The sequence below is a fragment of the Chelmon rostratus genome, chromosome 14 (genome assembly GCF_017976325.1).
Source record: "Chelmon rostratus isolate fCheRos1 chromosome 14, fCheRos1.pri, whole genome shotgun sequence".
NCBI classification, from domain to species: domain Eukaryota; kingdom Metazoa; phylum Chordata; class Actinopteri; order Chaetodontiformes; family Chaetodontidae; genus Chelmon; species Chelmon rostratus.
In genome coordinates this window covers 21,889,822-21,914,653 of record NC_055671.1, presented here as the reverse complement: position 1 = coordinate 21,914,653, position 24,832 = coordinate 21,889,822, and the positions used below count along the sequence as shown (strand labels likewise).

Genomic DNA, 24,832 nt, shown 5'->3' with positions numbered 1-24,832 from the left:
GAGCTCAACAATCAGTCAGTTGAAAGAAAATGTATCATCTTATTGTTTATGGTAAATAACTATCAAGCAAAAATGACAGATATTCTGTTTCCAGCTTCTCAAATGTGATTTTCTGTTTCATAGTATCCCAATTTGAATATGTTCGTCAAAAAAAGAGGTTTGAAGACATTTGGCCCTGGTAAACTGTGACAATTGTTTTGTTAGTAAAACATCACAATGTTGGATTTTCCGGTCAAGTCTTAATATTCCAAACCCCAAACATACTCAAGTTGAAATGTTCTAAAACAGCAGTGAAAAGCAGCAAATCATCATATGAGAAGCTGGAAGCAGAATATTTTACACGTTTGATAAATCACTAATTTAGCAAAATTGGGCAGTTTCATTACTTTTAAATCGTATTTTCTGTCAAATCACAGACTAGCATACACATTTTCCCACATGTATACAGATATTCAGAGGTGTTTCAACTTGTGAACATGCCTGTATTTGTGCACAGCGTTAACTGGTCCTGATAGTTTTAAATAGACATCACAACATAATCAGATTTCTCTCTTGAAATCTAATATCGTTTTGACACTATTGTCGAGCTACAGCCCAGCCACACTGTTTTGGTTATTTCATAGGAAATCTGACTTTACTGTAGGCCCAGAGAGGCGCTATGGGTGATAATATTATCAACAAACTAGACTCGTGCCTAGCAACAAAAGGCACATCGCTCAGCTGTTACCTGAGTTTCCCTCATGTAAGAACGTAAATCTCATCCAGCTCCAGCGCCTGCAGCTCAGACGGAAATCATTTTCACACTCCTTCAGGCTTTTCTGGGTGTGGACTCAAACAGACGCAGGATGTTTGCACATCATACTTTCATGTTTTTTTTTTAATTCAACAAAAAGCTGTACAGTGGAAGTGCTTTTCAGTCTGCTAATGAAAGATTCAGGTGAGGAACCTCTGGGAGGCTTTGAGGACAGAGGGATTCGTTGCATATTTGTGGAGCAGACCTTTGGCCTCATCTTGGAGGGACTCGGAGACGGACAGTGAAGCCTTGCTGAGGTGCAGGAGAACCAGGCAGCATTCAACAACGTCGGGGTGAGGATACATCTGAGAGGAAACGCGGACAAAGAAGTAATTGTTCATTAGCACTGATGATTAGGTCAAATCTGGATGCAGATTAGTGTTGGCAGAATGATGTTAGCACTTCATTAACAAAGCCTGACCACTTGACAGAAACCAAACTGACAGAAATGTTAATCCTTAAGGAGTTTATGGAAAGTTTGATAAGTTTAACCCTTCTTGCAAATGTGACTCTTCATATCTGGTGAAGGAAGTGAATGGAAAAAATGTGTTTATATTCAAAAATTAATTCTGGCTAATATGTTGTTATATTCGTTAAACTCTTCACAAACTAAAAGAAAAATCCAGTATTAGAGTGACACTAATTTAACCGAAAGATGCACCAATCTGACTTACTCATCTGATTCCAGTACCTCAACTCAGCGTCCCTGCTGAGACCACTTCCTGATCTGAGAGCAGTGCCACAATTAAAATCTGTATACCTCTAAACCCTCTATACCCCTAAAAGCAAAGTTAGCAGTCCACCATGACTGAATAACTGGAACTGATAGACAGACTAGTTGAATCTAAAGCAATGCATCATATTTGATAAGATCATCATATGTTTGCAGTGCCGCTGTCCTGTGAGAACCACGTATCTCCAAAATGTTTCATGAAAAGAAAAACAGCCTGTTTTCAGCTTTGTGACGAGGCATTTTCCAGCTGATCCAAGAGGCTTTTGGCTTTTTAATTGCTGCTTAAGTAGGAGGACATTTTTTTTCCAATCCATGACTGAACACTTCATCCTTCAGTTTATCAGAAACATTAAAAATCACCTACTGGACTACTTGGAGATATGTGGTTTTCACAGGACAGGAAAGGTGTGAAACTAGTAGCTAAAGCTGCCAGACAAAAAGGTGTGGTACGATATTTGTCTCTGAGAGGCAGTGGAGTAGAAGTATAAAGTTGCATAAAAATGGAAATACTAGTAAAGTACCTCAAATTTGTACAAATTAGTAAATGGAATTAGTTCATTTGATTTCTGGGCCTGACAAACTGCTGCCTACCACAAGCCAAAATATCTGCTTCTACACTTACACAGTGAAGTTTCTGATAAAGTTTGTACAGATTTCGGCGTATTACACCACCGCTCTCTTTCAGTCACAGCTGGCTTTTCCAGACCAGAGTGCACCCCAGGAGGCTGAGCACATGAGCAGCTGCCTCGCTCTCCTTCCATAATCTCATACTGTGTGCTTCGTGAAGGGAGCTGTACCTTGATCGTGTCAGGCAGATCAGCCAGCTGTTTCTGGTGTTCAGACATCTTGGCAGACAAAGAGAGCAGAGTCTCCTGATCCTCAGGCCTGAGGGGGAGAAAACAGATGCTTCGATGGACGTTCGTCAGACGGTTCAGGATGAGACACGACTGCAGGAAGCTTTCTGTTACTAACATATCTATCAGGCAGCTAAAACTTCATCTTCAAAATATGACACTATTCATGTTTCAGATAAGTTAACAGCTGAGTTCAATCTGTTAAGATACAGCCAACAGGAAGCTTTTAACACTGGTGGAATGTAACTAAGTACATTTACTCAAATACTTTGCTTCAGTACAATTTTCAGGTACTTGTACTTTACATGGAGCATTATATTCTCAGCTACTTTATACTTCTATTGTGCTACATTTCAGACGAACTGTTGTGCTTTTTACTCCACTACATTAATCTGACAGGTCTTAACAGATTCAGATTTTACATGCAAAACTTAAAACAAGCTCATAAAAATGATGCACTGTTACAGATTAAACTACCCAGCAAAGTAGTTAACATTATCTCCATGTCGACCGTAGTAATAATCCAGTAATATAATGTAGTGCAAACATCAGGAGGGCATTTCCCTGCGCAGTGAGTACTTCTGGCTTTGACACTTAAGCACATTTTGCTGATAACTTCTCGTACTTTCAAGACGTAAAAATCTGACTGACAAACTTGTACTGAGTATTTTTAACACTAGTATTACTACTTTTACTTAAAATGTCAAAAGTAAAAGTACTCATTGTGCAGAAAATGTTCCCTGTGAGTGTTTTATTTTATACTATATTATATGATAATTAATACTTATGTGTAAATAGCATTTGACTGGTGGAGGTGGTAGTTTCATCTATAACAATGTTTCATATCTTAAAAGACAATAACATGTTTTGTATGTGAAACAGTCAGATAAATGCAGTAAAAAGTACAATATTTCCCTCTGAAATGTAGTGTAATAGAATTTTAAAGGAGCATAAAAATAGCCTTTTGTACAAGTACCTCATATTTATACTTAAATACACTATTTGACTAAATAAACTTAGTGTAGCACTATAAATGAGTCTCACAAACGCCTGTAAGTGCTGTATGATGTGATTATAGGTCATCTTACGACTGCTCGCACACCAACAGATTTGAGTCGTGTTTCGAGATGTTGATAGTTATACACTGTATGTGTCTGTATGTCTTCTTGGACGAAATCTTGAGGTCTTCTGAATTTATAGCTTCAAACCCCAATATCACAAATTGGAAAAAAGCAACAAATGAGTCAACCATCAATAACAGAGGTCTCACCGTTGCCCGGCATCAGCGGACCCCTGGCTGTCTGATGACTGTCTGGTGGTGGACATCTGCGTGGGAGCGTCGGCCTCTTTCTCCCCGGAGTCGAGCTGCCCTCCCTGGGCTCTGCTGTGCTGCAGCACCATGGCCGCCAGCCGCTCCTGGATCTCTCTCACTGACCTCTGAAATGCCTGACAGGCAGCGTGACGCTCAGACAGAAGCAGAGACGCATCAAAGTCCAGTTTATCAGACCTCCGGGTCGCCGGGCAGACACTCTCTTCTGACTCTGATGTACCTCCGTTCAACATTTTGTCCTTCCCCTTGTCTGCAGGACTGGAGTCAGCTGCTGACAGGGGAACTCCGTTCCGGATCTGGGTGGAGATGCTCCACCAGTGTTCGTACAGATGCTGGTAAAGGATAAAAGCCTGCAGACTGCTGGCAGCAGCTTTGGCTTCTTCGTCTGTGTGATGAAGTGTTTTGGAATGTTTCCTGGAACAAACACTGACGTCACCTGATGAAAGAGAGAGGAATAGTGAATAGTGGTGTGATGGTTCTAGTTACAGCTCAGAATATAACATTAATACAACCAATGCTTCTACTGATTACATCCATGATGTCACCACAAGGTGACGCCAATTCAACCAAAGTAGAAATCGTTTGGACGCTTGGCACCTTAAGTGAATATCTGTGTCTGATTAATACCAAGAAGTGTTTTTAAAGAATGAAATGGTGAAAAATTAGTGTTTCACCACTTCAGAAATGATTAATTGATTAACAGACAGACAGGTGTACCGTCAGGGAACAGCAGCCTGCAGAGCTCTGCAGAGACACAGAGGTGTCCGGCATCTCTCAGCCAGGCCACCGCCTTCCACAGCTCCTTTATCAGCTGTCCATCATCGTCCAATAACCAGCTCAACACAGCACGGGTCAGATGGAGGGATGAATACAGCTGAACCTGAGGACGACAGAACAACAGGCAGGAAAACAACAAGACGGGGTCAGGTAAAGGAAACGGCTGGACTCACTTCACCTCTGCTCCAACTTTTCTAGGCCCTTTTTTAACCAACATGAATCTGAAAACATACTGTATGAAATGCAGAAAGCACTTTGAGGACTCTGCACCTGTCTGAAGGGAACGTTGGCAGTGGGTGGCGGACTCTCCACAGACTTCAGCTCCTGCAGCAGAGCTCCGGCGCTGCGGTGTCCTGCTGACTTCTGTGAAACCTCAAACTGCTGCTCCCACACGTCTCTCACTTTGTCCTGGATGCAGATGTGACGCCCGCCCGGCGATGCCCACGGGTGACTGGAGACGCAGGACTGCGACACAACCTGAGAGTCTGCCAGCATCGCAGCCAGCAGCTCAGTGACACAGAGATGCAGCCTGTGGACCTGCAGAGGTTTCAAACTATTTATTAGTTCAGTGACGATTTCACAGTTCTGTGACTTCACAAAAGGCACAAATCTTATTCAGACCTTGAATCCAAAAAGGTCAAACCTGCTTAAAGAAAACAGGTCTGTTTGTGATGCATGTGGCTGGTAGACTTTGGGATTTTCAGTATATAAAAAATGCAATACATTATGCTCTTTAATGTTTAAAGGCTTGAATGTAGATGATTTCAGACTTCAGACTGGCCTCACACAGTATATTCGAATAATGGAGAACCCAAACAGTTGTGTTAGGCTTTACTAATCCTGTTTTGTAGGACAATGAAGCGCACATTTTGCAACAAATCAACATTATCTGTGTTGTGGAAATGTTTTTCTGTGTCCACAATGTTTTTGCCACTGACCAGCAGGCTCTCCTGGGTGCTCAGGACGTCCTGGGCTCCCACCCAGTCCAGAGCAGCAGCCAGGTCTTTAGCACACCTCAGTGCCAGCGACTGAGCCAGAGCGACCTCTCCTGAGATTCTCGCTAAACTGGCCGCCGTCCTCAGCGAGGGGACGTCATTCTTCCTAGCGATGACTTTTGCAGCATCAAAACTGGCATCGGCAGCCAGGTAACTGGAAGATGGGGTAAAACAAGCGGGAAAGGGCAAGTTTAAATAATGTGTTTGCATTCAGCACATCCTTAAATCCTTTCATCCTCACCATTTAGCAGCTGCAGAGAAATGTCCGTCCTTCTCCAGCACGGCGGCCCAGCAGGTGTACAGCTCCTTCAGGACGGGCTCGTCTGCTGGCAGCCTGGCTTTGACCAGAGCTATGGCCTCCCTGACATAAAACACACACACTCATACCTGTCAACATGCAGGAAACTTTCTTAGTGACAAAAAGAAGCATATAATTATTAACAGAAATATGTGAAAAACTTGAACCTGTAGAGTTTGTGAGAGCGCAGCAGGTCCACAGCCTCATAAAGCTTGTTGATTGACAGCAGGTGGGATGCTGCCTTCAGGTACAGCTCCTGCAGGCACAGCTGCTTCACGAAGGCCTCCACTGTCCGACTCCACACCTCGAACCCGGCTGGAGGAAGAAACGCATTATGGTGACACATGCACGACCACTGGTTCCATGTTTTATTTCTCAGGTTTACTCAACAGGAAGCAAATACTCATGAAAGCTCTGTGAGTGATGCTGAAAGAGAGTGTAGAGGCGACTCCTGTTGGTGTCAGAAAAAAGTCTAACCATTCAGCAATCAGTCGGCTACATTTAACCATGGTTTAAATATGAAACTCCATTCTTGTCAGGTAAAGAACATACAAATATATTTAATTACTGTTAATATTTGTTATTGGCACGAGATAGCAACTCAAAATTCTGACAAAATTTAATAAGCAAGACAAAATTAAAGAGATACGTTAATTTCAGTTTTGTAAGTCAGAATTTCAACCACATAACTTTGAGTTAGTCTCATCACTGACTGAATTCTGACTGTTTGATTTAAGATAAAGTCTGTCTTTGTGCAACCAGCCGCAGGCGCACGTCTGACGAAGAAATCTGTAAACTGTAGTCAGATGTGTGCACAATATATCTGGATATTATACATCAGAGGTTCAGGTTTAGCTAAAGATATCAATATAAAACAAATACCCATCGGCGCGATGGAGAGCAGGTGGTCGTTCAGCTCTCCTCTCTCTGTGGCGAGCTGCAGCGCCCCCTCCAGGTCTCCGCTCCACAGCCGCAGGTACACGACGGAATCGTAGTGACCCGCCTCCACATGGCCCTCCTCTGAAGAACAAGAGACAGCAGAACGGATGACTTCGCTGACACAACATGTGAAATCTTCATTCTGTTTTAAAGCTTATTCCCAGAGCTGAAACAAGGCGAACGTTAGAATTCTTGACATGAACATGATTTCGTGCTGTGATTTATATCAGGAGCACATGTGATTTATATCAGGAGCACACTGTGCTGAGCAGATAGTGAACACAGAACACGAGGAAAGCCATTATTCCAGGCTGAGAAAAAAAGAAGACAACATACCTTCTGCCTCAAGCATGCGGTACAGAGCCTCTCTGTCAGAAAACAGGCCCAGATGGATGTGCTCTCCCCGGCCTGGGACACAGCCTGCAGGGGGTGCTGGAAACCACACACACATACACAGTCCAGTAAACGAGCTAGCCCATGTAACTTATCAGCCCTATTTTTACTTTGAAGAACTCTTTCTCGTCTTCTTTGACCACTCGAAGCACTTAATAGCACATGCCACCTTCACCCATTCACACACACACCAATGACACAGCATCAGGAGCAATTGGGTGTTCAGTGTCTCGCCCAACACACTTCTACGTGCAGGGCTGTGCGTGTTTTACCTTTTATCTCCTCTGCTTGTGCAAAGAGTTTTCTCCTCGCACGTCCCCATGTGTCTCACCGATCTGTTTGCTTCTACTTTTCCAAGCTTTGACATCGTGACGCGCTGCTCTGATTAATGACGGTGAGTTCATGATGTGATCAATCACTGTCATCTGCAGAGCTGAATCAGATCTTGGCGCATCTCTTCTCAGTTTCATTAGCTATTACTTTGACATTCAGTCACTAGATGATGAGATAAACAACTGCCTCGCTGATTAAATATGTGGTTTTAGAATTGTGATTTACCACATCTGATATTTTCGCAGAAGGCTCATGTTATAGTTCATATAGGTATATTAACTTTTCAGATTCAGAAAAAGTGATCCCTGCAGGGAAATTGCTTTGTTGCAGCATATCATGTGTTAAAATGTGTTAATGTGTACTGTTTCTCAGGCTCTGTGGGCCTCCTGCTCCTGCCCTCACTCTATTGGCGGGTGAATCTGGGGAATTGCAGATTATTTGAGGGTATATAAGGGCTGAGGAGCTGCACTTGTAGGCCTGTGTATTGTGAGCAGTTTTGATGGGCTTTGTCCAGAACTACTCCATTTCTACCTTGCAGGTTGTGGTTTTGCTGTTAAATTTCAGTTAGTCGTTATTATTTTTTGTTTTCTTTATATGTGCATCTTTACTCCTACCTTTACCTCCTTGCCAGGGAGTTATTTGGGTAGTTGATTTAACGGTGTGTTTTTATTTCCAGCTCTGCTCTTTGCATCTGTTATTTTGACATTTTGTTTTCAACATTTCATATTAGGAAATAATAGAAATCAGGAAATGTACAAACTGACTCCAAATATTCTTCACTTAGTCTTGTGTTACCCCCCTCTCTCCTAGAGTAACACAGTCTATACTTCAGACAAGGTGGCACACCACCGCTACAGTGAGTGGCAGGGAACCCTGTGTAATTTCTCATGGTTATCTTATCCTGTTCCAAGGTGACGGACAGGCACAGCTGCAGAGTTTCAAAAGGCTGCACGTTCACTGATCTAAAACTGACCTGCTATGATCGCCTTGATCTAAATCCCTGTTCCCACGCCAGTTTTCCAGCTCTTAACTATGAGGCTAAACTGTCGTTAGCATGTTCCGACCAGATGGACACATAGTTCGTCCTCCAAAGGTAATCAGTTATTCCAAATCATCATGAACTGTCTTTCTCTGTATGAAATCACTGTGCGAACCAATAAGCTGAACCAAACTTGTCCACAGTAGCCTCAGTCTCACCTTTGCTGTGTTTGACAGAAGCCAGATTGATGCAGTCTTGCAGCAGATCCTCTTTGGGCCGATGGTCCATGGAGGTACTGATGGGCAGCATGGAGCGAGGCTTCTTCTTCTTCAGTAGGTTTAAGTCTGCAGACGCACATGACAAAGCCATACTGTTACCAACAAAACCAAACAGACACCAAAATGTTTCTAAAACTAACGTACGCACCTGGTTTGTCTTTGCTCTTTAAGGCAGTCGAGGATTTTCTTTGCATCTCAAAAGTGGCTGGAAAAAAAAATCAGAATAAAGTTGGCTTTTCACTGAAAAGGTGCCAAAAAATCTATTTATTTATATCTATTTAGAAAATCTGTAACGACTGTAGTTTTCTACTGTTACCTGGTGGTACAGGACTGTTCGTTGAGCTGACTTCATCTTCCTCATCTTCACCAGACAGCTCCTGTTCCATCACCGCCTTCTGTCCTCCTCTACCTGTCTCTCCGTTCACCTCTAGCGGTGGAGCCCCTCCGACCCCTGATACCTTCTTGTTCTTCCTCTTCTGCTTGGGATTAGCCTTCATCTTCTCCTTTAGGTCGACCATCTTTTTCCCTGAGAGGATAAGCAATAATGTGAACATTACAGTTCTGCAAAAGGCAGAGAGAGAGCCTGTATTTAACCCGTTCCCGAGTGCTGGAGGACGTGGTTCTGTCTGTTTCAACGATGCTGCAAAGCCAGAAATTCACCTTTAGGTGGGTTTGTAAACTCTTGTTTAGAGACTCTCCACTCCTGCAGGGTGAAGTCCTTCCCTCCCGTCCAGATCACATCCGGGTCGACGGGGGACCAGTCAACGCAAAGCACATAACCAACGTGACCCCGGTAGTTGGAGACAGCCGCCGTCTGCAGCACGTCCCACACCTGAACAGAATAGAAATGCAATAACGTAGCACCAAACTATAAGTACAAACTGATGGCAAAAAAGTAGTAGTAGTAGTAATTTGATGCAGCGACACATTTCAAACAAGCTGGGACAGGAGCAACAAAAGACTGGGAAAGTTGTGGAACGCTCAAAAAAAAACCTGTTTGGATCATTCCACAGGTAAACAGGCTGATTCGTAACAGGTGATAGTGTCATGATTGGGTATGTTTTCAGTTTTTGGGTTGATTCAGTCAGACTCTGGTGCAGCATCTGACAGGAACACTATCATGGTTTCATACCCATGATGCTGGCCTGGTACTGACCTGGGCAGTGCCGTCATATGAGACGGTGACCAGCCGGGTGTCGTGGTGTGGACTCCAGGCCATGCCGGTGATTTTAGCCGTGTGACCACATAGCCTGCGATACGGCTCCGTCAACACCGCGGGGCTTTCTGGAGGATTCTCTGCGCAAAGGGAAAACACGAATGTCAAAAGCTACGGAGCTCTTGGAACCTCGCATATCTAGGATGTAATGTTCCTCCCAAAGTAGCTACTGGAAGTCACTGTCCTGTTGTACTGGGCAAATATCATTCTTAATCTGCTGTGTATATCTCTACTTTAGTCTGTGCTTTCTTACATTCACTGTAGTGACTTGTGAATACAGAGAAAGGGCAGGGATTCTGTGCAGTAGGTGGAAAAAGATCGCTCAAGTCAAATGTAATAGTAAGACTGTCAAGGAGTTCTTAATCTCAGGCCTGTAGTCTGCCTAACAAGCACTACAAATACAATGCCTGGTTCAGGATGAAGACAGAAAATTAATGAATGTTTGCTGTAATAGGTTCAGATAAAAATGCCACATTTGTATGGAAATTTCTTGGCTGGACTGAAGAATACAATGCACTTGAGGTCTGTCCCACCTATGATGGAGCGGAGATCGTGGACGTAGACGGTGGCATTGCTGGAGCCCGAGGCCAGGAGGCAGTGCAGCTCTGGCAGAGCGCTGTGGTCGTGATGCCACCGCAGTGTGTTGATGATTTTGTGGTGCTGCTGGATGCTGCACAGCAGCTTCAGACTGGGGGCCTGATACACATCGATGCACCTGCAGCAGAGAGCACGTGGTCGGTCAGACAGACACATGAAAAAAAGGAAAGAAAGGATCATGAGTTTTGATGAAGTGATGAGTTTTATCCTCCCTAATACAAATTTGACATCAAACGATAGATTAAACTAAAAAAATATCTTTTCGGCAGCACACTCAGAAAAAAATCAAAGGAGGCTGTAAAAAGTCTTTTAAAAAAAAGCTTATCTTTGATGTTTGTGTCATGCTTACAGAAATCTTTCCTGGTTACATCCCATTCTAAATCTAGCTGACGAGCTAGTCTGCTAGTTTTGATCAGAATTTACTGTTTATTGACTCTCCGCCAACTCCTGAGGGAAGAATCTTGCTCTTTTGCTGCTAAACACTCTGCTGTGTTCGCCAGCTGTTTGCTAACTTTGTTGTTTGGTGGTGGGCAGTGGATTTGTTGAGCTTTTTCACTGAAAGCAGCTGCGTGCTACATCTGGAAACAGCGCTGATGAGAGCGCTGAGACTGAACCAATCCCAAACAATGACCTGAGAGAAGCTGACAGGCAGACTTGGGTGATAATTCTCATAATACTTATTATTAACACTAAAATGTGAATCTACCAGCCACTAACAGGTAAATGTTTTAATTCACCAGCCTCTCAACAGTAAATCATGATTTTGTGTTTGAAATCTACTCACATTTCATGTTTTTCCAGCATTTGGCTTTAATATTCACTTTAGCTTTGTATGATGTCACTGTTTTTAAGTGAGTCCAATCATTGGTGCTACAAACTCAAACTAAAGTTCAGACTTCAGACTAATGAACAGACAGTTTTAACTATGAATCTGTCTGGTTTAGGATGTTTAAGTGTTGAGCTGAGTCAGTGGGACACAGAATCATGAACTCAGAATGAGACCTAGTTAGCAGAGTTCAACAGTTCACACAGAACTAAAACCATTATTCTGTAGCCTAAAGACTGCACAGTGTCAGTGGACAGTCGGTCCCTCGCAGGACTCCACAGGCTGATGGTCTATTATGAGACGTGTCAGGCCCGGCCGTTCACTCACCCGTCCTCATTGCCGATGGCAACCACTTTCCCATCTGGCTTCCAGCTGAGGTCGGTGTGTGGAGACAGCTTGTGCTGTTGGGAAGCAGAGCTCACCTTCATAACCAATTCAAATCACCTTCATTTACATTCAGCAGCACATGTGAAACAGCCTGTCGCAACCAGGAGCGCCGGCCATAACGTCTGCTTGATTAAAGCTTTGACACTGAGAACCTGAAGTCTGTGAACTTCTCGTGAATTTCCCTGGGTTTGTCCTCCACCTGGAGGTGTGTTTGCCGGATTTTACTGTGGCTGACAGGTGCTCCTGGTTCACTAAAGGGTTTCTAAAAAGTCTGTGCAAGGATTTAAGCAGACACACTGACACCAATTCATTTCTTTGTATGTCTAATGACTGTTTCACTGCTCATCCTAGTGTCAGCAGCATAAAGCTCTATTTGCTTTTGGGTTACAAGAGTTCAGTGGTGGGTCTCAGTTTAGGTAACTACTGCTGTCTTGTTTATCCTTAAGACTTGAGGAAAATGTGATTTTCTGACTATTACTGACTACTGTTGTATTAAAACATTCAACAACCGAAAACTACTTGTATCCATTTGAAAGCAGAAATAGTTCGAGAGTGGTCCGTTGTGTGCAGATACTATCCTCTGCTGTCCACTGCTGCAGGATTTTGAACAAAGCTCGGAGGATGACGTCCAAACGCGTGCATGCAGGGAAAACCCTCTATGACATTGTTGGATGAGAGCATGTAATCACATGCTGTGTGGTTCAGTGGGTAGATCATGGCACTAATCCACCCTTTAAACTCAACTACATGACACAGGTTGCAGGTTACATGACCCAGAGAATTACATCATCACATCGTCATCATCCCTCCCACCTTGATGTCGTTGGTGTCTCTGATCAGCTTGTCGATGTCGGACGCCTCTCCACTCAGCTTGGACGGATCGTGCTGCAGGATGACGCCTTCGCCGGCGCAGCTGTACAGGCTGTAGGACGGCTTTCCTCCTGCTGCACCTGATCACACACACACACACACACACACACACACACACACACACACACACACACACACACACACACACACACACACACACACACACACACACACACACACACACACACACACACACAAAACTAGATGTGGTTTCTGAGCGGCAGGCTGCCGACTGACTACAGACAATGTGTTTTAAAAGCCTTTTGGTTCAGCTGATGAGAGTTTAGTATTTGTTGTGCTTTGCCCACATTTGTGCAAACTCACGATGTAGAGGATTGAAATGTAAAGAAGAAAAAGAAGCGTGACAGTTGGCAGTCTTGAGGTTTCCAGAGACAGAGGAAGCAGCTGGTCCTAATTTCCTCTGCACACCTACTGTAAGCCATCCTGACGATCTGAGCCAATGAGATTGCGGTACTCCACCAGAAACGTGAGCTGAACCAAGGCCGTGGATAAGGAAGTTAGTGGCTCATTTTGTGCATTTACGAGCCTTCAGCAGATTGTTGGCATGGCAACAATTACATTTGCGGCTTCAAAGCCGAGTGACTGATCCCCTAATCAAAATGTCATCTGCCGACAGCTGGCAGAATTAACTTCCCACGTCTTGATTTCCCCACGAGCGGCTAAAGCGGGGGGAGGAGAGCCATAAGTGTTTTCTCAGCTCATTCAATTACAAAGTCGATTACAAAACGGTGCGTGCAGAGATGTTTGGGCTTTTTAGCTGAGTTGCTAGTTTTGGACGTCCCACCGCCAGTGTTTTTGCTGGGTCAGAGCGTTCAGAGCAAACAGCAGCAGTTGCTAAGAGTTCATTAGGAACTTACCAAATGACATCGGGGGGACTGGGGGTCCCCAGGCCAATGTGTACACTGTTTTGCGGTGATAGGAGCTCGATATCTGAGGAGGCCTGGGAGGAGATGAAGCAGAACAAACGCCCAGTCAGGAGTAGCTGACGTGGATAGCTGCAGGAAAATGGGACTCAGGGGCCGTGAGGGATTATGAGAAGAGTCGACAGGGCCCCCAGCAAAAGAAAAAAAAAGAAAAACAAGAAAAACAAGCAACGGTCTAACTTAATGACTCTGAGAAAAGTCTCGAAACTCAGTCCAATTGAAATCACAACAGTCATCTCTTTTCGCAGTGCATGTAGTCATTTCTAAAAGGTGCCCTGTGGAGCTTTGTTATAACCAAACATGTTTGGTCTACACTGAGTAAATCACTGAGGTCCGGCAAACATGAGGAATGCATTTTCTTCTGCATGAAACTTTTGCAAAGATGATTTTTTTGAATATCTTAATCAATGCATTGTTGATATCCATGGTTGCCTGCCAGCAGTCTTCTTCTTCACTGCTTTGTTGGCACATTGCTGCACTTCTTTGCATGTGACTGTCACAATGTAAAAAAACATTTCTCCAGAGTAAATAATGGGATACTTTACCTTTAAATACCTTTACATTTGTTACTAATTCTACTGTTATTGAAAGGACGGAAAAAAGGCTTTTAGCCTAACGCTTAGCTTCTGTCTCAGGCCATTAGCTCATATGGATTGTGGTTTCAAGTCTGAGGCTCTTGTTGTGTCTCAGGCTCATGTCTGGTTGTTCATTAGTCTCACTGTCAGCTAATCATAAGGTTTATATATCAATAGATTTTAGTGGCTTTATGCACAGAATGTCTTTGTCTGCACAGACAGAGAAACGACAGCATTCTGACAGACAATACCCAGGCAGGGGGGCCCTGCTATGAAACTAAATAATAAGCATCAAGCTACTCATTTTGGGAACAGATTTCCTCTTAAAATTGAGCACAGTAATTTGTACAGTAGATCTGAAGCAGAAAAAAACAAAAAAGCAATTTAATTTCAGTTGGACATTAAGAAACTGCAGTGGGTTAAAAACCTTCAGATATGAAACTAATGTGAAGGTGTATATGTGTGGACTGCGGTGAGAAAGTACTGGAAACTCTTAGATAACATAATTTAGCAGATTCAAACCATAAAAAAAACTTTATATAATGACTCTTACTTGTTTGAGAAGACATCGTAGACGCCAACTTTCCCGTCGTCTGTTCCAAAAGACAAGGATCCTTCTTTTTTTGGGTGCCACGCCAGCTGCAGTGAATGAAAAAGTTTCTTGATGCACGTAATTTTGTCTCAAGAGCCACTTTTGTGACATCTAAGAGTTTCTGAAATGAGCAACGGCTGCTGATAATGGAGGACGCTTCATAATAATCAGACTAATCCTCTCCACAGGACGGAGACTTCCTCGCAGATGTGTCGGGGTGATGTTAGCTCTTCATTAGATGCCTGATATCATTCAGCTATTGTCGCCAAGCTCAGACACGATGTGGGTTTGAAGATTGCAGTGAAAAATTAAAGGATGCTTAAACTGATAAATCACAGTTGAATTACGGCAAGTTTACAAATGTCGCTCTCGAATTGTACGGCTGCGAGTGGCTGATAGGAGTGTGTGTGGTCTTATCAGCAGCTCAGTGGAGGATTTTATTAAAAAGCAGCCATTTAGACGGTAGAAAAATGTCACAGTCTTTGTTTCTTTGTCTCGCTGCTTTGAGACTTTCAATACATTTCAGAAAAATTCGAGGCCCCGGATATACAGACTCTGTTCCGTAAATTGTGCATGTGTTAGGGGTCATGTATCAGGAATTATCATTCCTGTAGACGTCATCAGTGGTGAAACATAAAAATCTATATTTTACGATAACAAACTTACAAGCTTTAAACAAGATCAAACATCTTACCGCTGTGACTTTGGACTTGATGCCCTGCCAGAAGGTCCTGGTGTCGTACTGGTTCTGGGTGGTCAGCGTGTTCCACACCCGGATCATGTTGTCGCCGACGCCCAGTGCCAGACACCCTGCACCCACGGGGGAGAAGGTCAGGGCGTAGACGAAACCGCCCAGGGTGGGCAGAGTCCAGCAGCAGTCCAGAGAGGCCAGGTCCCAGCATTTAATCTGGACGTTAAAAGTCAAGACAGGGTTATTTGCAAATGCACAATTCTCCCAAAAAGCTGCTTGCTAAATATTTCAAATATGTTTTGTCCTGCAGAGTTCACAACAGACCGAAGATTTTTTTTTCCCTCCTGGCAGCTGCAACAAATATTCAAACTTAATGAAGCATCCACAGAGTGACGTTCAGCCTCCAGCAACTGAAAGTTTTTATTTAATATAGGTTATTCTTTACCAAAAATTCAGCTGATTCAGGGTTTCCCTCTTTTATAAAGACAGTAGACTTTCGGTCTTTAAAAAAAGCTCAAATATATCCTGTTACTTGCAGGTGTGGATTTGTGAAAACAGCAAAGTGAGCAGGGTTGAAACTGCTGAGAACATCAAGCAGGGTCCGACTCTAGCTCCAAACCACCAGGCAGGATGAAACGCTACCTCAAAAAACCTGCTCAGTAAACAGAATCTGCTGAGTCCAGGTCAGTCTGATAAATAATGACAAAATATATATAATATTTTCCATGATGTGTCCAACCAAAGAAAGGCGACCCACCTCTCTGTCCATTGAGGTGCTGATCAGCAGCTCTCTGTCCTGCAGGTGGACTGAAGTCACATTAAAGATGATCCTGTTGTGGTTCTGACCCTCTGAAGACGCCCCAAACAGAGTCCACTTCTGCTTCCCTGTCCTGGTTAAGTCCCACATAACCAACTCACCACTGGGGACACACACACAGACACATACATAGATCTTCCCAGTTTTGAAGTCTACACAATGTGACTTTCATACAGCGCTGAAAATAAATAAAGCCAGAGGCTACTGGAAGCCACTGGTGACAGACTCCTGAGCTCTGCTCGCAGGTTTCACGCTCTGAAATCCTGATTGATAAGACGCGTGTGCACCTGAAGCAGCTGGACACGAGTTGTGTCGGACGTCCCTTCGGCCAGTGGACGTGGAGCCAGAGTCTCTCTTTGACACCGGGGTCGACTGCAGAGCCTCTTTTCTTCACATACGGCAGCTTCAGAGTCATCACACCTGCAAGTGGCAGGAGAGGATTACACAAGATCATCAAGTTCCAGCTTATCTGAAGGGCATCAGCAGTGTGATTTTTGTTCTCTGTGGATTTGAGGTGCCTTCAGAATTTTGATGCGGATCCTTTTTGGCATAAACTCAATTGAAAACTGTAGAAAGACAATTCTATTAATTTTACCTCATTTTTGTAAATATCTGCTTATGCCACCAACACGTTTTAAAGTTGGGACAGGAGCAACAAAAGGCTGAGAAAGTCGTGGAACGCTCCGAAAAACACCTGTTTGGAACATTCCACAGGTAAACAGGTTCATTGGTAACAGGTGATAGTATCATGATTGGGTATGAAAGGGACATCCTGGAAAGGCTCAGTCGTTTACAAGCGAGGATGGAGCGATGTTCACCACTTTGTGAACACATGATTGTATAAAGGATGTTACTACGTGGGCTCAGAACACTGCATAAAACTGTTGTACCAGAAGCCCATTTTGAAATTGGAAACCTACACTTAACTTTTCTTCAAAATGTTACGATTGTGCAATGACATTCAAATTTGGGCCTAAAATACATTTAGAATTTCTATATTTTTCATATTTTCTCCTGGACATCAACACTTATTCCTGATTAGCATACAGTTATGAAAATCTATTCAGATTTTTTTTAATTATTAATTAATGTTTGGGGCTTCTTAATGACCTACAGATACTTGAAGTGTATCTTAATGAAGGCATCTGATCACAAAGATACGTAAGAAGGAAATAAGGGATGAGCATAAAATTCTGCCTGAAGACACTGACACTGGTCAAACCTCAGCTGAACCTCTTACCTTTTCCCCTCACAGAGCTCCAGATCCTCACTGTCTGGTCCTTGCTCCCAGACGCAAGATAGCAGCCCCTCTCGTCTCCTGCAGACACTCCACTGGTGGCTACACAATGAAAAAAAGTCCACACATCATCTACATTTCCATCACCACTTTAATTTCTGTAGAAAAGAAAAAAAAAAGCTGCTACATTCAGAAATGCTGGCCAAATGTAGGAGTGCTGTTTTTATAAAGAGACACTGTTACCTTCACTGTCCTCAGGTCTGCTGTACAGGGTGTCCTCACCGGCCAGCGGTGACCACGCCAGAGAGTGGATCTCATCGTCGTGTCCACGGAGACGGTGCATCACCTCGCCTTTCTTACTTACATCAATCAGCACGATCATCCCATCTTTGTACCTTAGACAGAATAATGGCAGCAATGTCTCAGCTGATATTTAGATTCTACTTTGGTTTACAGCTTAATGTTGAACTTGACTAAACTTTATACATTTTCTTCTACTTTTCGACTACCTGTGACCATGGAAACAGTGTCTTCAGATGTTAGATTTGACTTTATTAAAGCCCTTTAAAAAACAAATGGAGAAAATCCAAGTTTTATGGATTCTAGGATTTATTTTTACTTCATGTTTTATTCTGGGCTCCAGGGAACCATTTGGATTTATTTCAACAGTTAAATATAAAGTAAAGTGTTGGGGTCTTGTGCAGCATGCAAGCATAAAAATAAGGATGTGAAAATCAGCACAGATGGAAGCATCAGGTTTGGCTATGAGTTATGTTAACGTACCCCACAGCCACTGTGCTCCAGGTGTGAGGGGAGCAGGTGAGGCAGAAGATGGTCCTGGGCTCGGGGAAGAAGCTGGCGGTGTCTCCTGTGTGGTGCCAGTGACAAACCACAATGCCCTTCTCATCCCCCGACACCACCAGATTTTTATCCACCGGGGACCAGTGCACCGCTGTGACGGGGGTCTGCGTGTGGGAAAAAAATAACTGTCGCGACATCCTGTTGATTCTGTATTTCAAATGCATTTTACTCATCACACTCTAGTGGAAAGTTGTAGTTTCTCATGATGGTGTTGCTGATGCTGCGTACAGGGATTTTCTACCTTTGCAGGAAATACCTGATATTAGTGTCATAGTCTGAAACAAATTGTTATCAGTAAAGGCTGGACACAAACTGAAAGAGGACATGATAAAGTAGAAAGAGAGAAACAAGAAAAAGCACTTCTTTCCATCACTGAATGGATTCACAGTGTATGGGATTGTTTTGTACTTAATTCATGTTATGGCAACAATTCACTTATGCTGTTGGGCTTATTGGTGAATAGGGCCTGAGTCTGTTCTGAAAGATGAAAGCCCATCCATCCTGTCAGTCTCTGGCTTTTTTTTTTTTTTCCCAGATCAAACCACAGAACAATTATCTGTGGAGGTCATCGCTTGAAGCAATGCCCCTCTCTAACCTTGACAATTGTTTTAAAAATGGCCTCAGGGGAGTCAGTGAATCGCTGCAGAGGAGTTGCTTGGAAGCAAACAGTAGAAATCTGTGCTGTTTGTCCCCCTGCAGAGTGAAAACTGTCCTCCGCATCCCCTCGAGCTCAGATGGTTGACTTTCTCTCTACAGACCGGGTCAGCAGCCCATTCTCACCATGACAGAACAGAACTATGAAAGCAACGTGTCTGACAGTTAAGCTGACAGGCTCATCTATCTGCATCATCATGTCAAGCAGACGAGAAGAGAAAGAAAGCTTCAGGACGGAGGAAGCTGCCTCCGACTCACCTCTGTTGCTTGTTGCAAAGCTGACTGCGGCCTGCCGGGGGCGCCAGCATGTCGCAAAATGCACTGTTTCCGTTTTAATGGACACAACAAAACAGCAAAGTCGACACTCACCTGATGAGCTGCATGCTCCTTTATAAGAACCTTGCTGTCTGAGTCCCAGAAGCGAACACTCCCATCATTGCAGGAGCTGACACAGAGGTGGCTCTGGCCTGCATGCTGACAGAATGAAAAGCCTGACACCACATCTTTATGGCCCACAAGCTCACCTGAAAAACACGCAGAGAGCTGGATATCAGCGTTTTGGCAGATTGATGGTCCAATAAAAATATAAGAAGAAATCTGAATACATGAATAGGGCTGTGGGAAATAAAACTGGCATTTTTCAACAGTTCCTGACATTTTATAGACAAAATGATTAACTGAGAAACAAATTGGCAACCCTTACTACAACTAATGATTATTTTCTTTATAGATTAATCTGTGGATTATGTTACAATAATGAAGAACTCCAGTGGCTTTACACATGAAGTGCAGTTTACTCAGCACAGTGATGAAGGTGTCATTCTGACGTCATCAGGGTATAGGTGGTTTTGGGTTTATGACTTCAAATTCTTATCAGAAAGCCTGTGTTACAAACTATGGGTGTGAAGCTAGGCAGGTCTAATAAAAGATGCTACTGAGTTGCATTATGGGAATTGTAGGCTCCAGAGTGTTTGGAGATAAATTCAAACTAAGAGTCAAGATATTTGGAACTGTACCACATTTCTTTTTAATCCCCAAACTTGATGAAAGTGCAATAAAAAATACTGGAGTACCCCCTAATTAATCCCCTTTAACCAACTAATTTTCTATTTGCAATTCAGCATTATTGAGTATTATTCAGTTTAAGCGCTCAATAAATCAGTTTCAATAGGGCTGTTACTTGAACTTGAGTAGATCTTTCACCCAAACATTTATGTAATTTCTATGATTGACTACCTTAACAATCAATTTATCATTTCAGCACTAGACTTTCCATGCTACCAGTTGATGAGACATGTTTTTCTTTGAGCACACAGAACACAGAGCTGTAATTATCACACCTGAGATTATCTGAGCACCTTGATGTGGACACAAACACGCCTTTTGCCTGCGTGTGACAGAACTTTTAGCCTTAAAGAGGCTGGGGGATGAGCGCCAGAATGAGCCCTGTCTGTATATAAAGTCCAGCACTGACAGCAGACTCACCCACAACCCTGCAGGAAGATGCAGACACGTCAATCAAATAGATGATGTTTCTGGCCCCGACGCCCAGTAAACCGCTGCTGTTGACGTCACTGCAGCGCGAGCAGTACCAGTTGGGAGAGGCGGGAAGCGACCTTTCGTGCATGACGACTCGGACAGTTTAAAGTTTACTTATTCTCTAATTAAGCCTGATTAATCAAAACCAAACTTCTCACATGTTACCTGCACTGTCGTAGTGACTACACTACCGGCCGTACGGCCAGCATGGTGTCGTAAATCCTGCCGACTACGGAATTATAGTAGGGTCAAACCATGTCAAATTGCCTTTTCAAACTGCAGTTATACACTATATGCCAATGACTAATAATTGGAAAAATGACAAACCTTAACTAAACTTATTATATTGAGTGCGCAGTGAAGACGGTAAGCAACGAGTCAAATTGTACATTATAGCTGTAAACATTATTGCCGTAAAACGAACTCCGTGGTGTCGTAAAGAATGCAATATGGCGACTGCAATGACAGGTCGTGGTAAGAGAAATGCAGCATAATTATCCACAAAATTGCACTCATATGATATCAGTTTGTCAACTGACGATGTACTGACGCATTATAACTTGTTTCAGGTGTCGCTTTCATTAGGAATATATCTGGGATGTTACACTCAAGGTAAGTACATCATTATCAGTAATGTGTCTAAGCTAATGCTATCACTGATGTCTCTGCAGAAGGACAAAAGTCTGTGGACTGGTGAACGCTAGCTCATCGATCACCATATCACCACGCAAACCGCTTCATTAAAAATAAGTTCAAAGACGATATTTTGGGACTGCAACATTATGAAGCCACGATACAAAACTAACGTTACACTGAGTTTGCTGTGAATGATGTCTCTTTCAAATGTAGATGTATGTGTTTGCTCTTTTTACCTATGTAATGCGAACTTGTTTTATCTTTATCTTCATGTAAAAAGTATATTTATCAGTCATGTAGTTACACAGAATTACAGAGGATTCCGCATTAACAACAGAAATGCCGTCGGCCACTCTCACCCACCCTTCACAGCTCGGATTTAACCCTTTTTGAGGAGGATTGTGGCCATCGGATTATAACATAGATTTAACTCACTTTAATAAATAAACGACAAGAGTGAATGTACTTTGTTTTTGATGTATTTCTGGTTTGGGCAGAGACTTGCAGCACTTTGGATAATGGTGGATGGTGGATAATGATATATGATTGTACCCGCTGTACAGTGATTCAAGACAGAAGCCCAGTATTTTGGATGATCTGTTGACAATGCACTTCAGTTGGTATGGCACACACATGCAATTGAATTTGTTTTTTCCTCTTCCCTTAACGTCTGTCCAGGTTACAAGCTCTGGGTGGTGGTTCTCAGCAGCTCTCATGTCTCCACACCAGCACTTCACTGGAATCCAAAAAGTGGGAGAGGAAGAACCTGAAGGTGTATCCACCTCAGCTACCAGATGATCCCCACAGACCAGCTGTGAGTCTTTATGCTTGTTTATATATTGGAGTGCAGCGTGACAGGTATCCTCTGCAGGAATGAGTTCATAAAAAGATTTATGTAGTACTTAACAGTTTATTTGAGTTGCAGACTACAGAGTTATGCATGTATTTATGCATATAGTTGAGTAAGATGAGCAATCATTGCCCTTAAACAGCACAGAAGTTGCTACAAACATGTGAAAACTCTGGTGTTTCTTTTCTTCAGGAGGTCCACCACTGCAGGAGGCAGATTAAGTACAGCAAAGACAAGCTGTGGTACCTGGCCAAAATGGTGAGACTGGGAGCACTGATTTTCCTCCTCAACAGCATATCCTCAAGCAGCTTGTTTTGCACCACTCCCCTCTGTCGAAAGCTTGAGGCTGGCTCTGGTTTCAAACAGTTCGCAGCGGTGCTTGTTGATAACAGTCAGCTGAGAGGAAAGTTAGAGATTTGGGGCAAAATAGCAGTGGTGGTGTGCGGGTTTCTGTTTTTGTGTGGGTTTTTTTTAAGTGCCAATCATATGACATGAGACAGAATACACTTGTGTTACTTTTGATATGCTGCCTTGGTGATGAATCATATGCAGACACTACAAGACGCACTTTTTCCACACTTCTGCCTAAGAGAAAGTGTTTTCTGTGCTTTGATTCTGTCTGTCTGTTAGCGAGCAGGATATTTTCAAAAGGTTATCAACAGATCTTAGTGAAATGTGTTAGACAGTCAGGCCAAGGAACAAGTGATTAGGCTCTGCCAGAATGTTTTGAAATGATTTGGTAATTCTTAAAGTTTTGTTTTGAAACTGGGGGGGTCTTGGTTTTTATCTTATCCACTGCATACAGCTTTATTGTTGTTTTTTTCAGGGTTGACTTGGTGGTGCTGCAGTTAAAAAGCAGCCTCCTCCAGCAGTGCAACACCCTGCTGTCCTAGCAGCTGTGGGAGAAACGTTAATTTTGTTGTTTCATCTCACTGTTCTCCTTCACAGATCAGAGGGATGAGCATTGATGAGGCTATTGCACAGCTGGAGTTCAACAACAAGAAAGGAGCAAAGATCATGAAAGAGGTTTGAAGCGGCATGTTCACCCTCAGCTTCCCATTTGCACTACTCCTGTTATACTCGTTTAGCTTTTGGCTCTTGTATTTTCCCATCATCCCCCCATCACAGCTATGCACCAGAGATATAAGTATGGATGTCATAGCTCTGTGTTTGTTTACATGTTCAGGTTCTTTTGGAAGCTCAGGAGATGGCAGTCAGAACTCACAACGTAGAGTACAAATCCAACCTGTATGTCGGTAAGTGTCTGCAGCACTCACGGGTTTACATTGTTAACAGAACATAACCTACTGCAGCTGGATGCAGTAGGTTATGTTTAAGTGTTAAACATAAGTCGAGTTTCATGTGTTTTTAATTAACATAGTAGCTAATGTTGAGTCATGGCTCATGATTTCTGCTAAATGTACAGTTCCAAGTTTCATCCTGAAATGACATCTTGGAAAACTCAAGACATCCCAACATGAAGCAGTTTTTATCAAGTAGCCTTTGTGAAATCTTGGTAACTTACAAGAAAAAATAGAAAGACAAGACTGAAAACATAGCCTTGCTGTTGGAGGTAATGACTGATTGACATTTTAAATAATAAGAGTGTTTTGAATTCATTATCTATTTGAATAGGTTGACTTGAATGTTTTTGAAGGACTCAGACCTGCAAAACTCCTGCTTGCCAAAACTACTCTAAAATATCATCTTAGTCATCACATGTTGTCAGCTATTGTGCCAAAAGCAAGACAATAAATTTCAGCAAAAGCAAAATGCAAAATGACCTTCAGGAGGTGAAGCAGGTAATTAATATTTTTTTTTAAGCTGATTTATTTATTTATTTATTTTTTGGAGCTCACATGCTCTGCAGAGTAAGTAATTTGTGTGCAGTTGCAGACGTTATTACAGATAAGCTTAAACTCGGCACAATCTTTGTTATTTTGACCATTTTTCATTCAAAGGCACCTCTACAAATTAAATGAGTTATTCTGTACCTTATCTCTCTCTCGGTTTATCTCATCCCCTCTTTATTCCACTGTCCCCTCCCGTCTCCCCTCCTGCAGCTGAGTCTTACTCCGGCAAAGCGCACTACCTGAAGCGGATCCGTTACCACGGCCGGGGGATGTTTGGCATCATGGACAAAGTTTACTGTCACTACTTTGTCAAGCTGGTGGAGGGCCCGCCGCCAAAAATAGAGAAGAAGACAAGCTTTGACCAGGCCAAAGAGTACGTGCAGAACCTCAAGAACCGAACCATCATCCACAGCCTGTAGACCATCTGATCGCATTTCACATGTACCTTTTACTGTATGTCTGTGTGTGTGTGTCATTTGACATTTGTAAATAAACAGAGTGAATTGGTAATAAGACAGCATGTCGTTGCTCGCTTTTGAAATTTATTCCGTTTAATAGTAATTGCTTAATAATACTTATTATTTATTATCATAAAGCCCACTAATGTTTAAGAAAGGGCAGTTACTTATGTTCTACAATAATCAGCATAATCAAATGCTACCTCACATTGATATTACATGGAATTAATTTCCCTCTGTCAGTTTTGAAAAGGTGGCTAAGCTCTATGCCTCACATACACTAACGCAGTTGGCCTCAGCCTCATCTCCATTATGTGTTTGGTGCAGTAATTGGAAGGTCATAAAATTTAGTAAGATGCTTGCAGTAACACAGCTGCAACTCTTGGAAACTTTTGGACCTATAAGCCCTAGGATGCATTTAACAGAATCTTGTCCAATCAGGCTAAGAGGTCTTTTTTGCTTTGGTCACCATTAGTTAACGTGGCAGGTCTGTCTGTGCTGGTCCCCAGAAATTGAGTGGATACTGA

The 24,832-nt window shown here is 42.9% G+C and overlaps 2 protein-coding genes across 3 annotated transcripts; one reads left to right on the top strand and one right to left on the bottom strand.

Moving 5' to 3' along the window:
• Positions 1–906: 906 nt before the first annotated feature.
• On the bottom strand, positions 907–20,678 carry gemin5 (gem (nuclear organelle) associated protein 5). 2 transcript variants are annotated; one of them, XM_041952061.1, is made up of 28 exons: positions 20,455–20,678; positions 19,339–19,493; positions 18,238–18,419; positions 17,698–17,849; positions 17,458–17,556; positions 16,505–16,637; positions 16,158–16,320; positions 15,404–15,616; positions 14,671–14,756; positions 13,477–13,559; positions 12,542–12,678; positions 11,669–11,742; positions 10,452–10,633; positions 9,859–9,998; positions 9,363–9,534; positions 9,019–9,228; positions 8,851–8,907; positions 8,643–8,768; positions 7,056–7,151; positions 6,663–6,800; positions 5,948–6,095; positions 5,724–5,843; positions 5,426–5,636; positions 4,758–5,024; positions 4,428–4,590; positions 3,651–4,146; positions 2,324–2,411; positions 907–1,098 (listed from the first exon to the last, which is right to left on the bottom strand). In XM_041952061.1, exons 1-28 carry the CDS (start codon positions 20,594–20,596, stop codon positions 934–936), a joined length of 4,398 nt encoding a protein of 1,465 aa, XP_041807995.1. In that variant the 5' UTR covers positions 20,597–20,678; the 3' UTR covers positions 907–933. The 2 variants fall into 2 exon arrangements, with proteins under 2 accessions (XP_041807995.1, XP_041807996.1); XM_041952062.1 differs by lacking the exons at positions 907–1,098; positions 2,324–2,411 and having other exon boundaries at positions 3,678–3,887; positions 3,931–4,146.
• Positions 20,679–20,951: 273 nt separating this feature from the next.
• On the top strand, positions 20,952–24,355 carry mrpl22 (mitochondrial ribosomal protein L22). The gene is made up of 7 exons (XM_041952880.1): positions 20,952–20,982; positions 21,078–21,120; positions 21,823–21,958; positions 22,187–22,252; positions 22,943–23,020; positions 23,181–23,250; positions 24,058–24,355. The coding sequence occupies exons 1-7, from the start codon at positions 20,958–20,960 to the stop codon at positions 24,264–24,266; spliced, it is 627 nt and encodes a 208-aa protein (XP_041808814.1). The 5' UTR covers positions 20,952–20,957; the 3' UTR covers positions 24,267–24,355.
• The last annotated feature ends 477 nt before the right edge of the window (positions 24,356–24,832 follow it).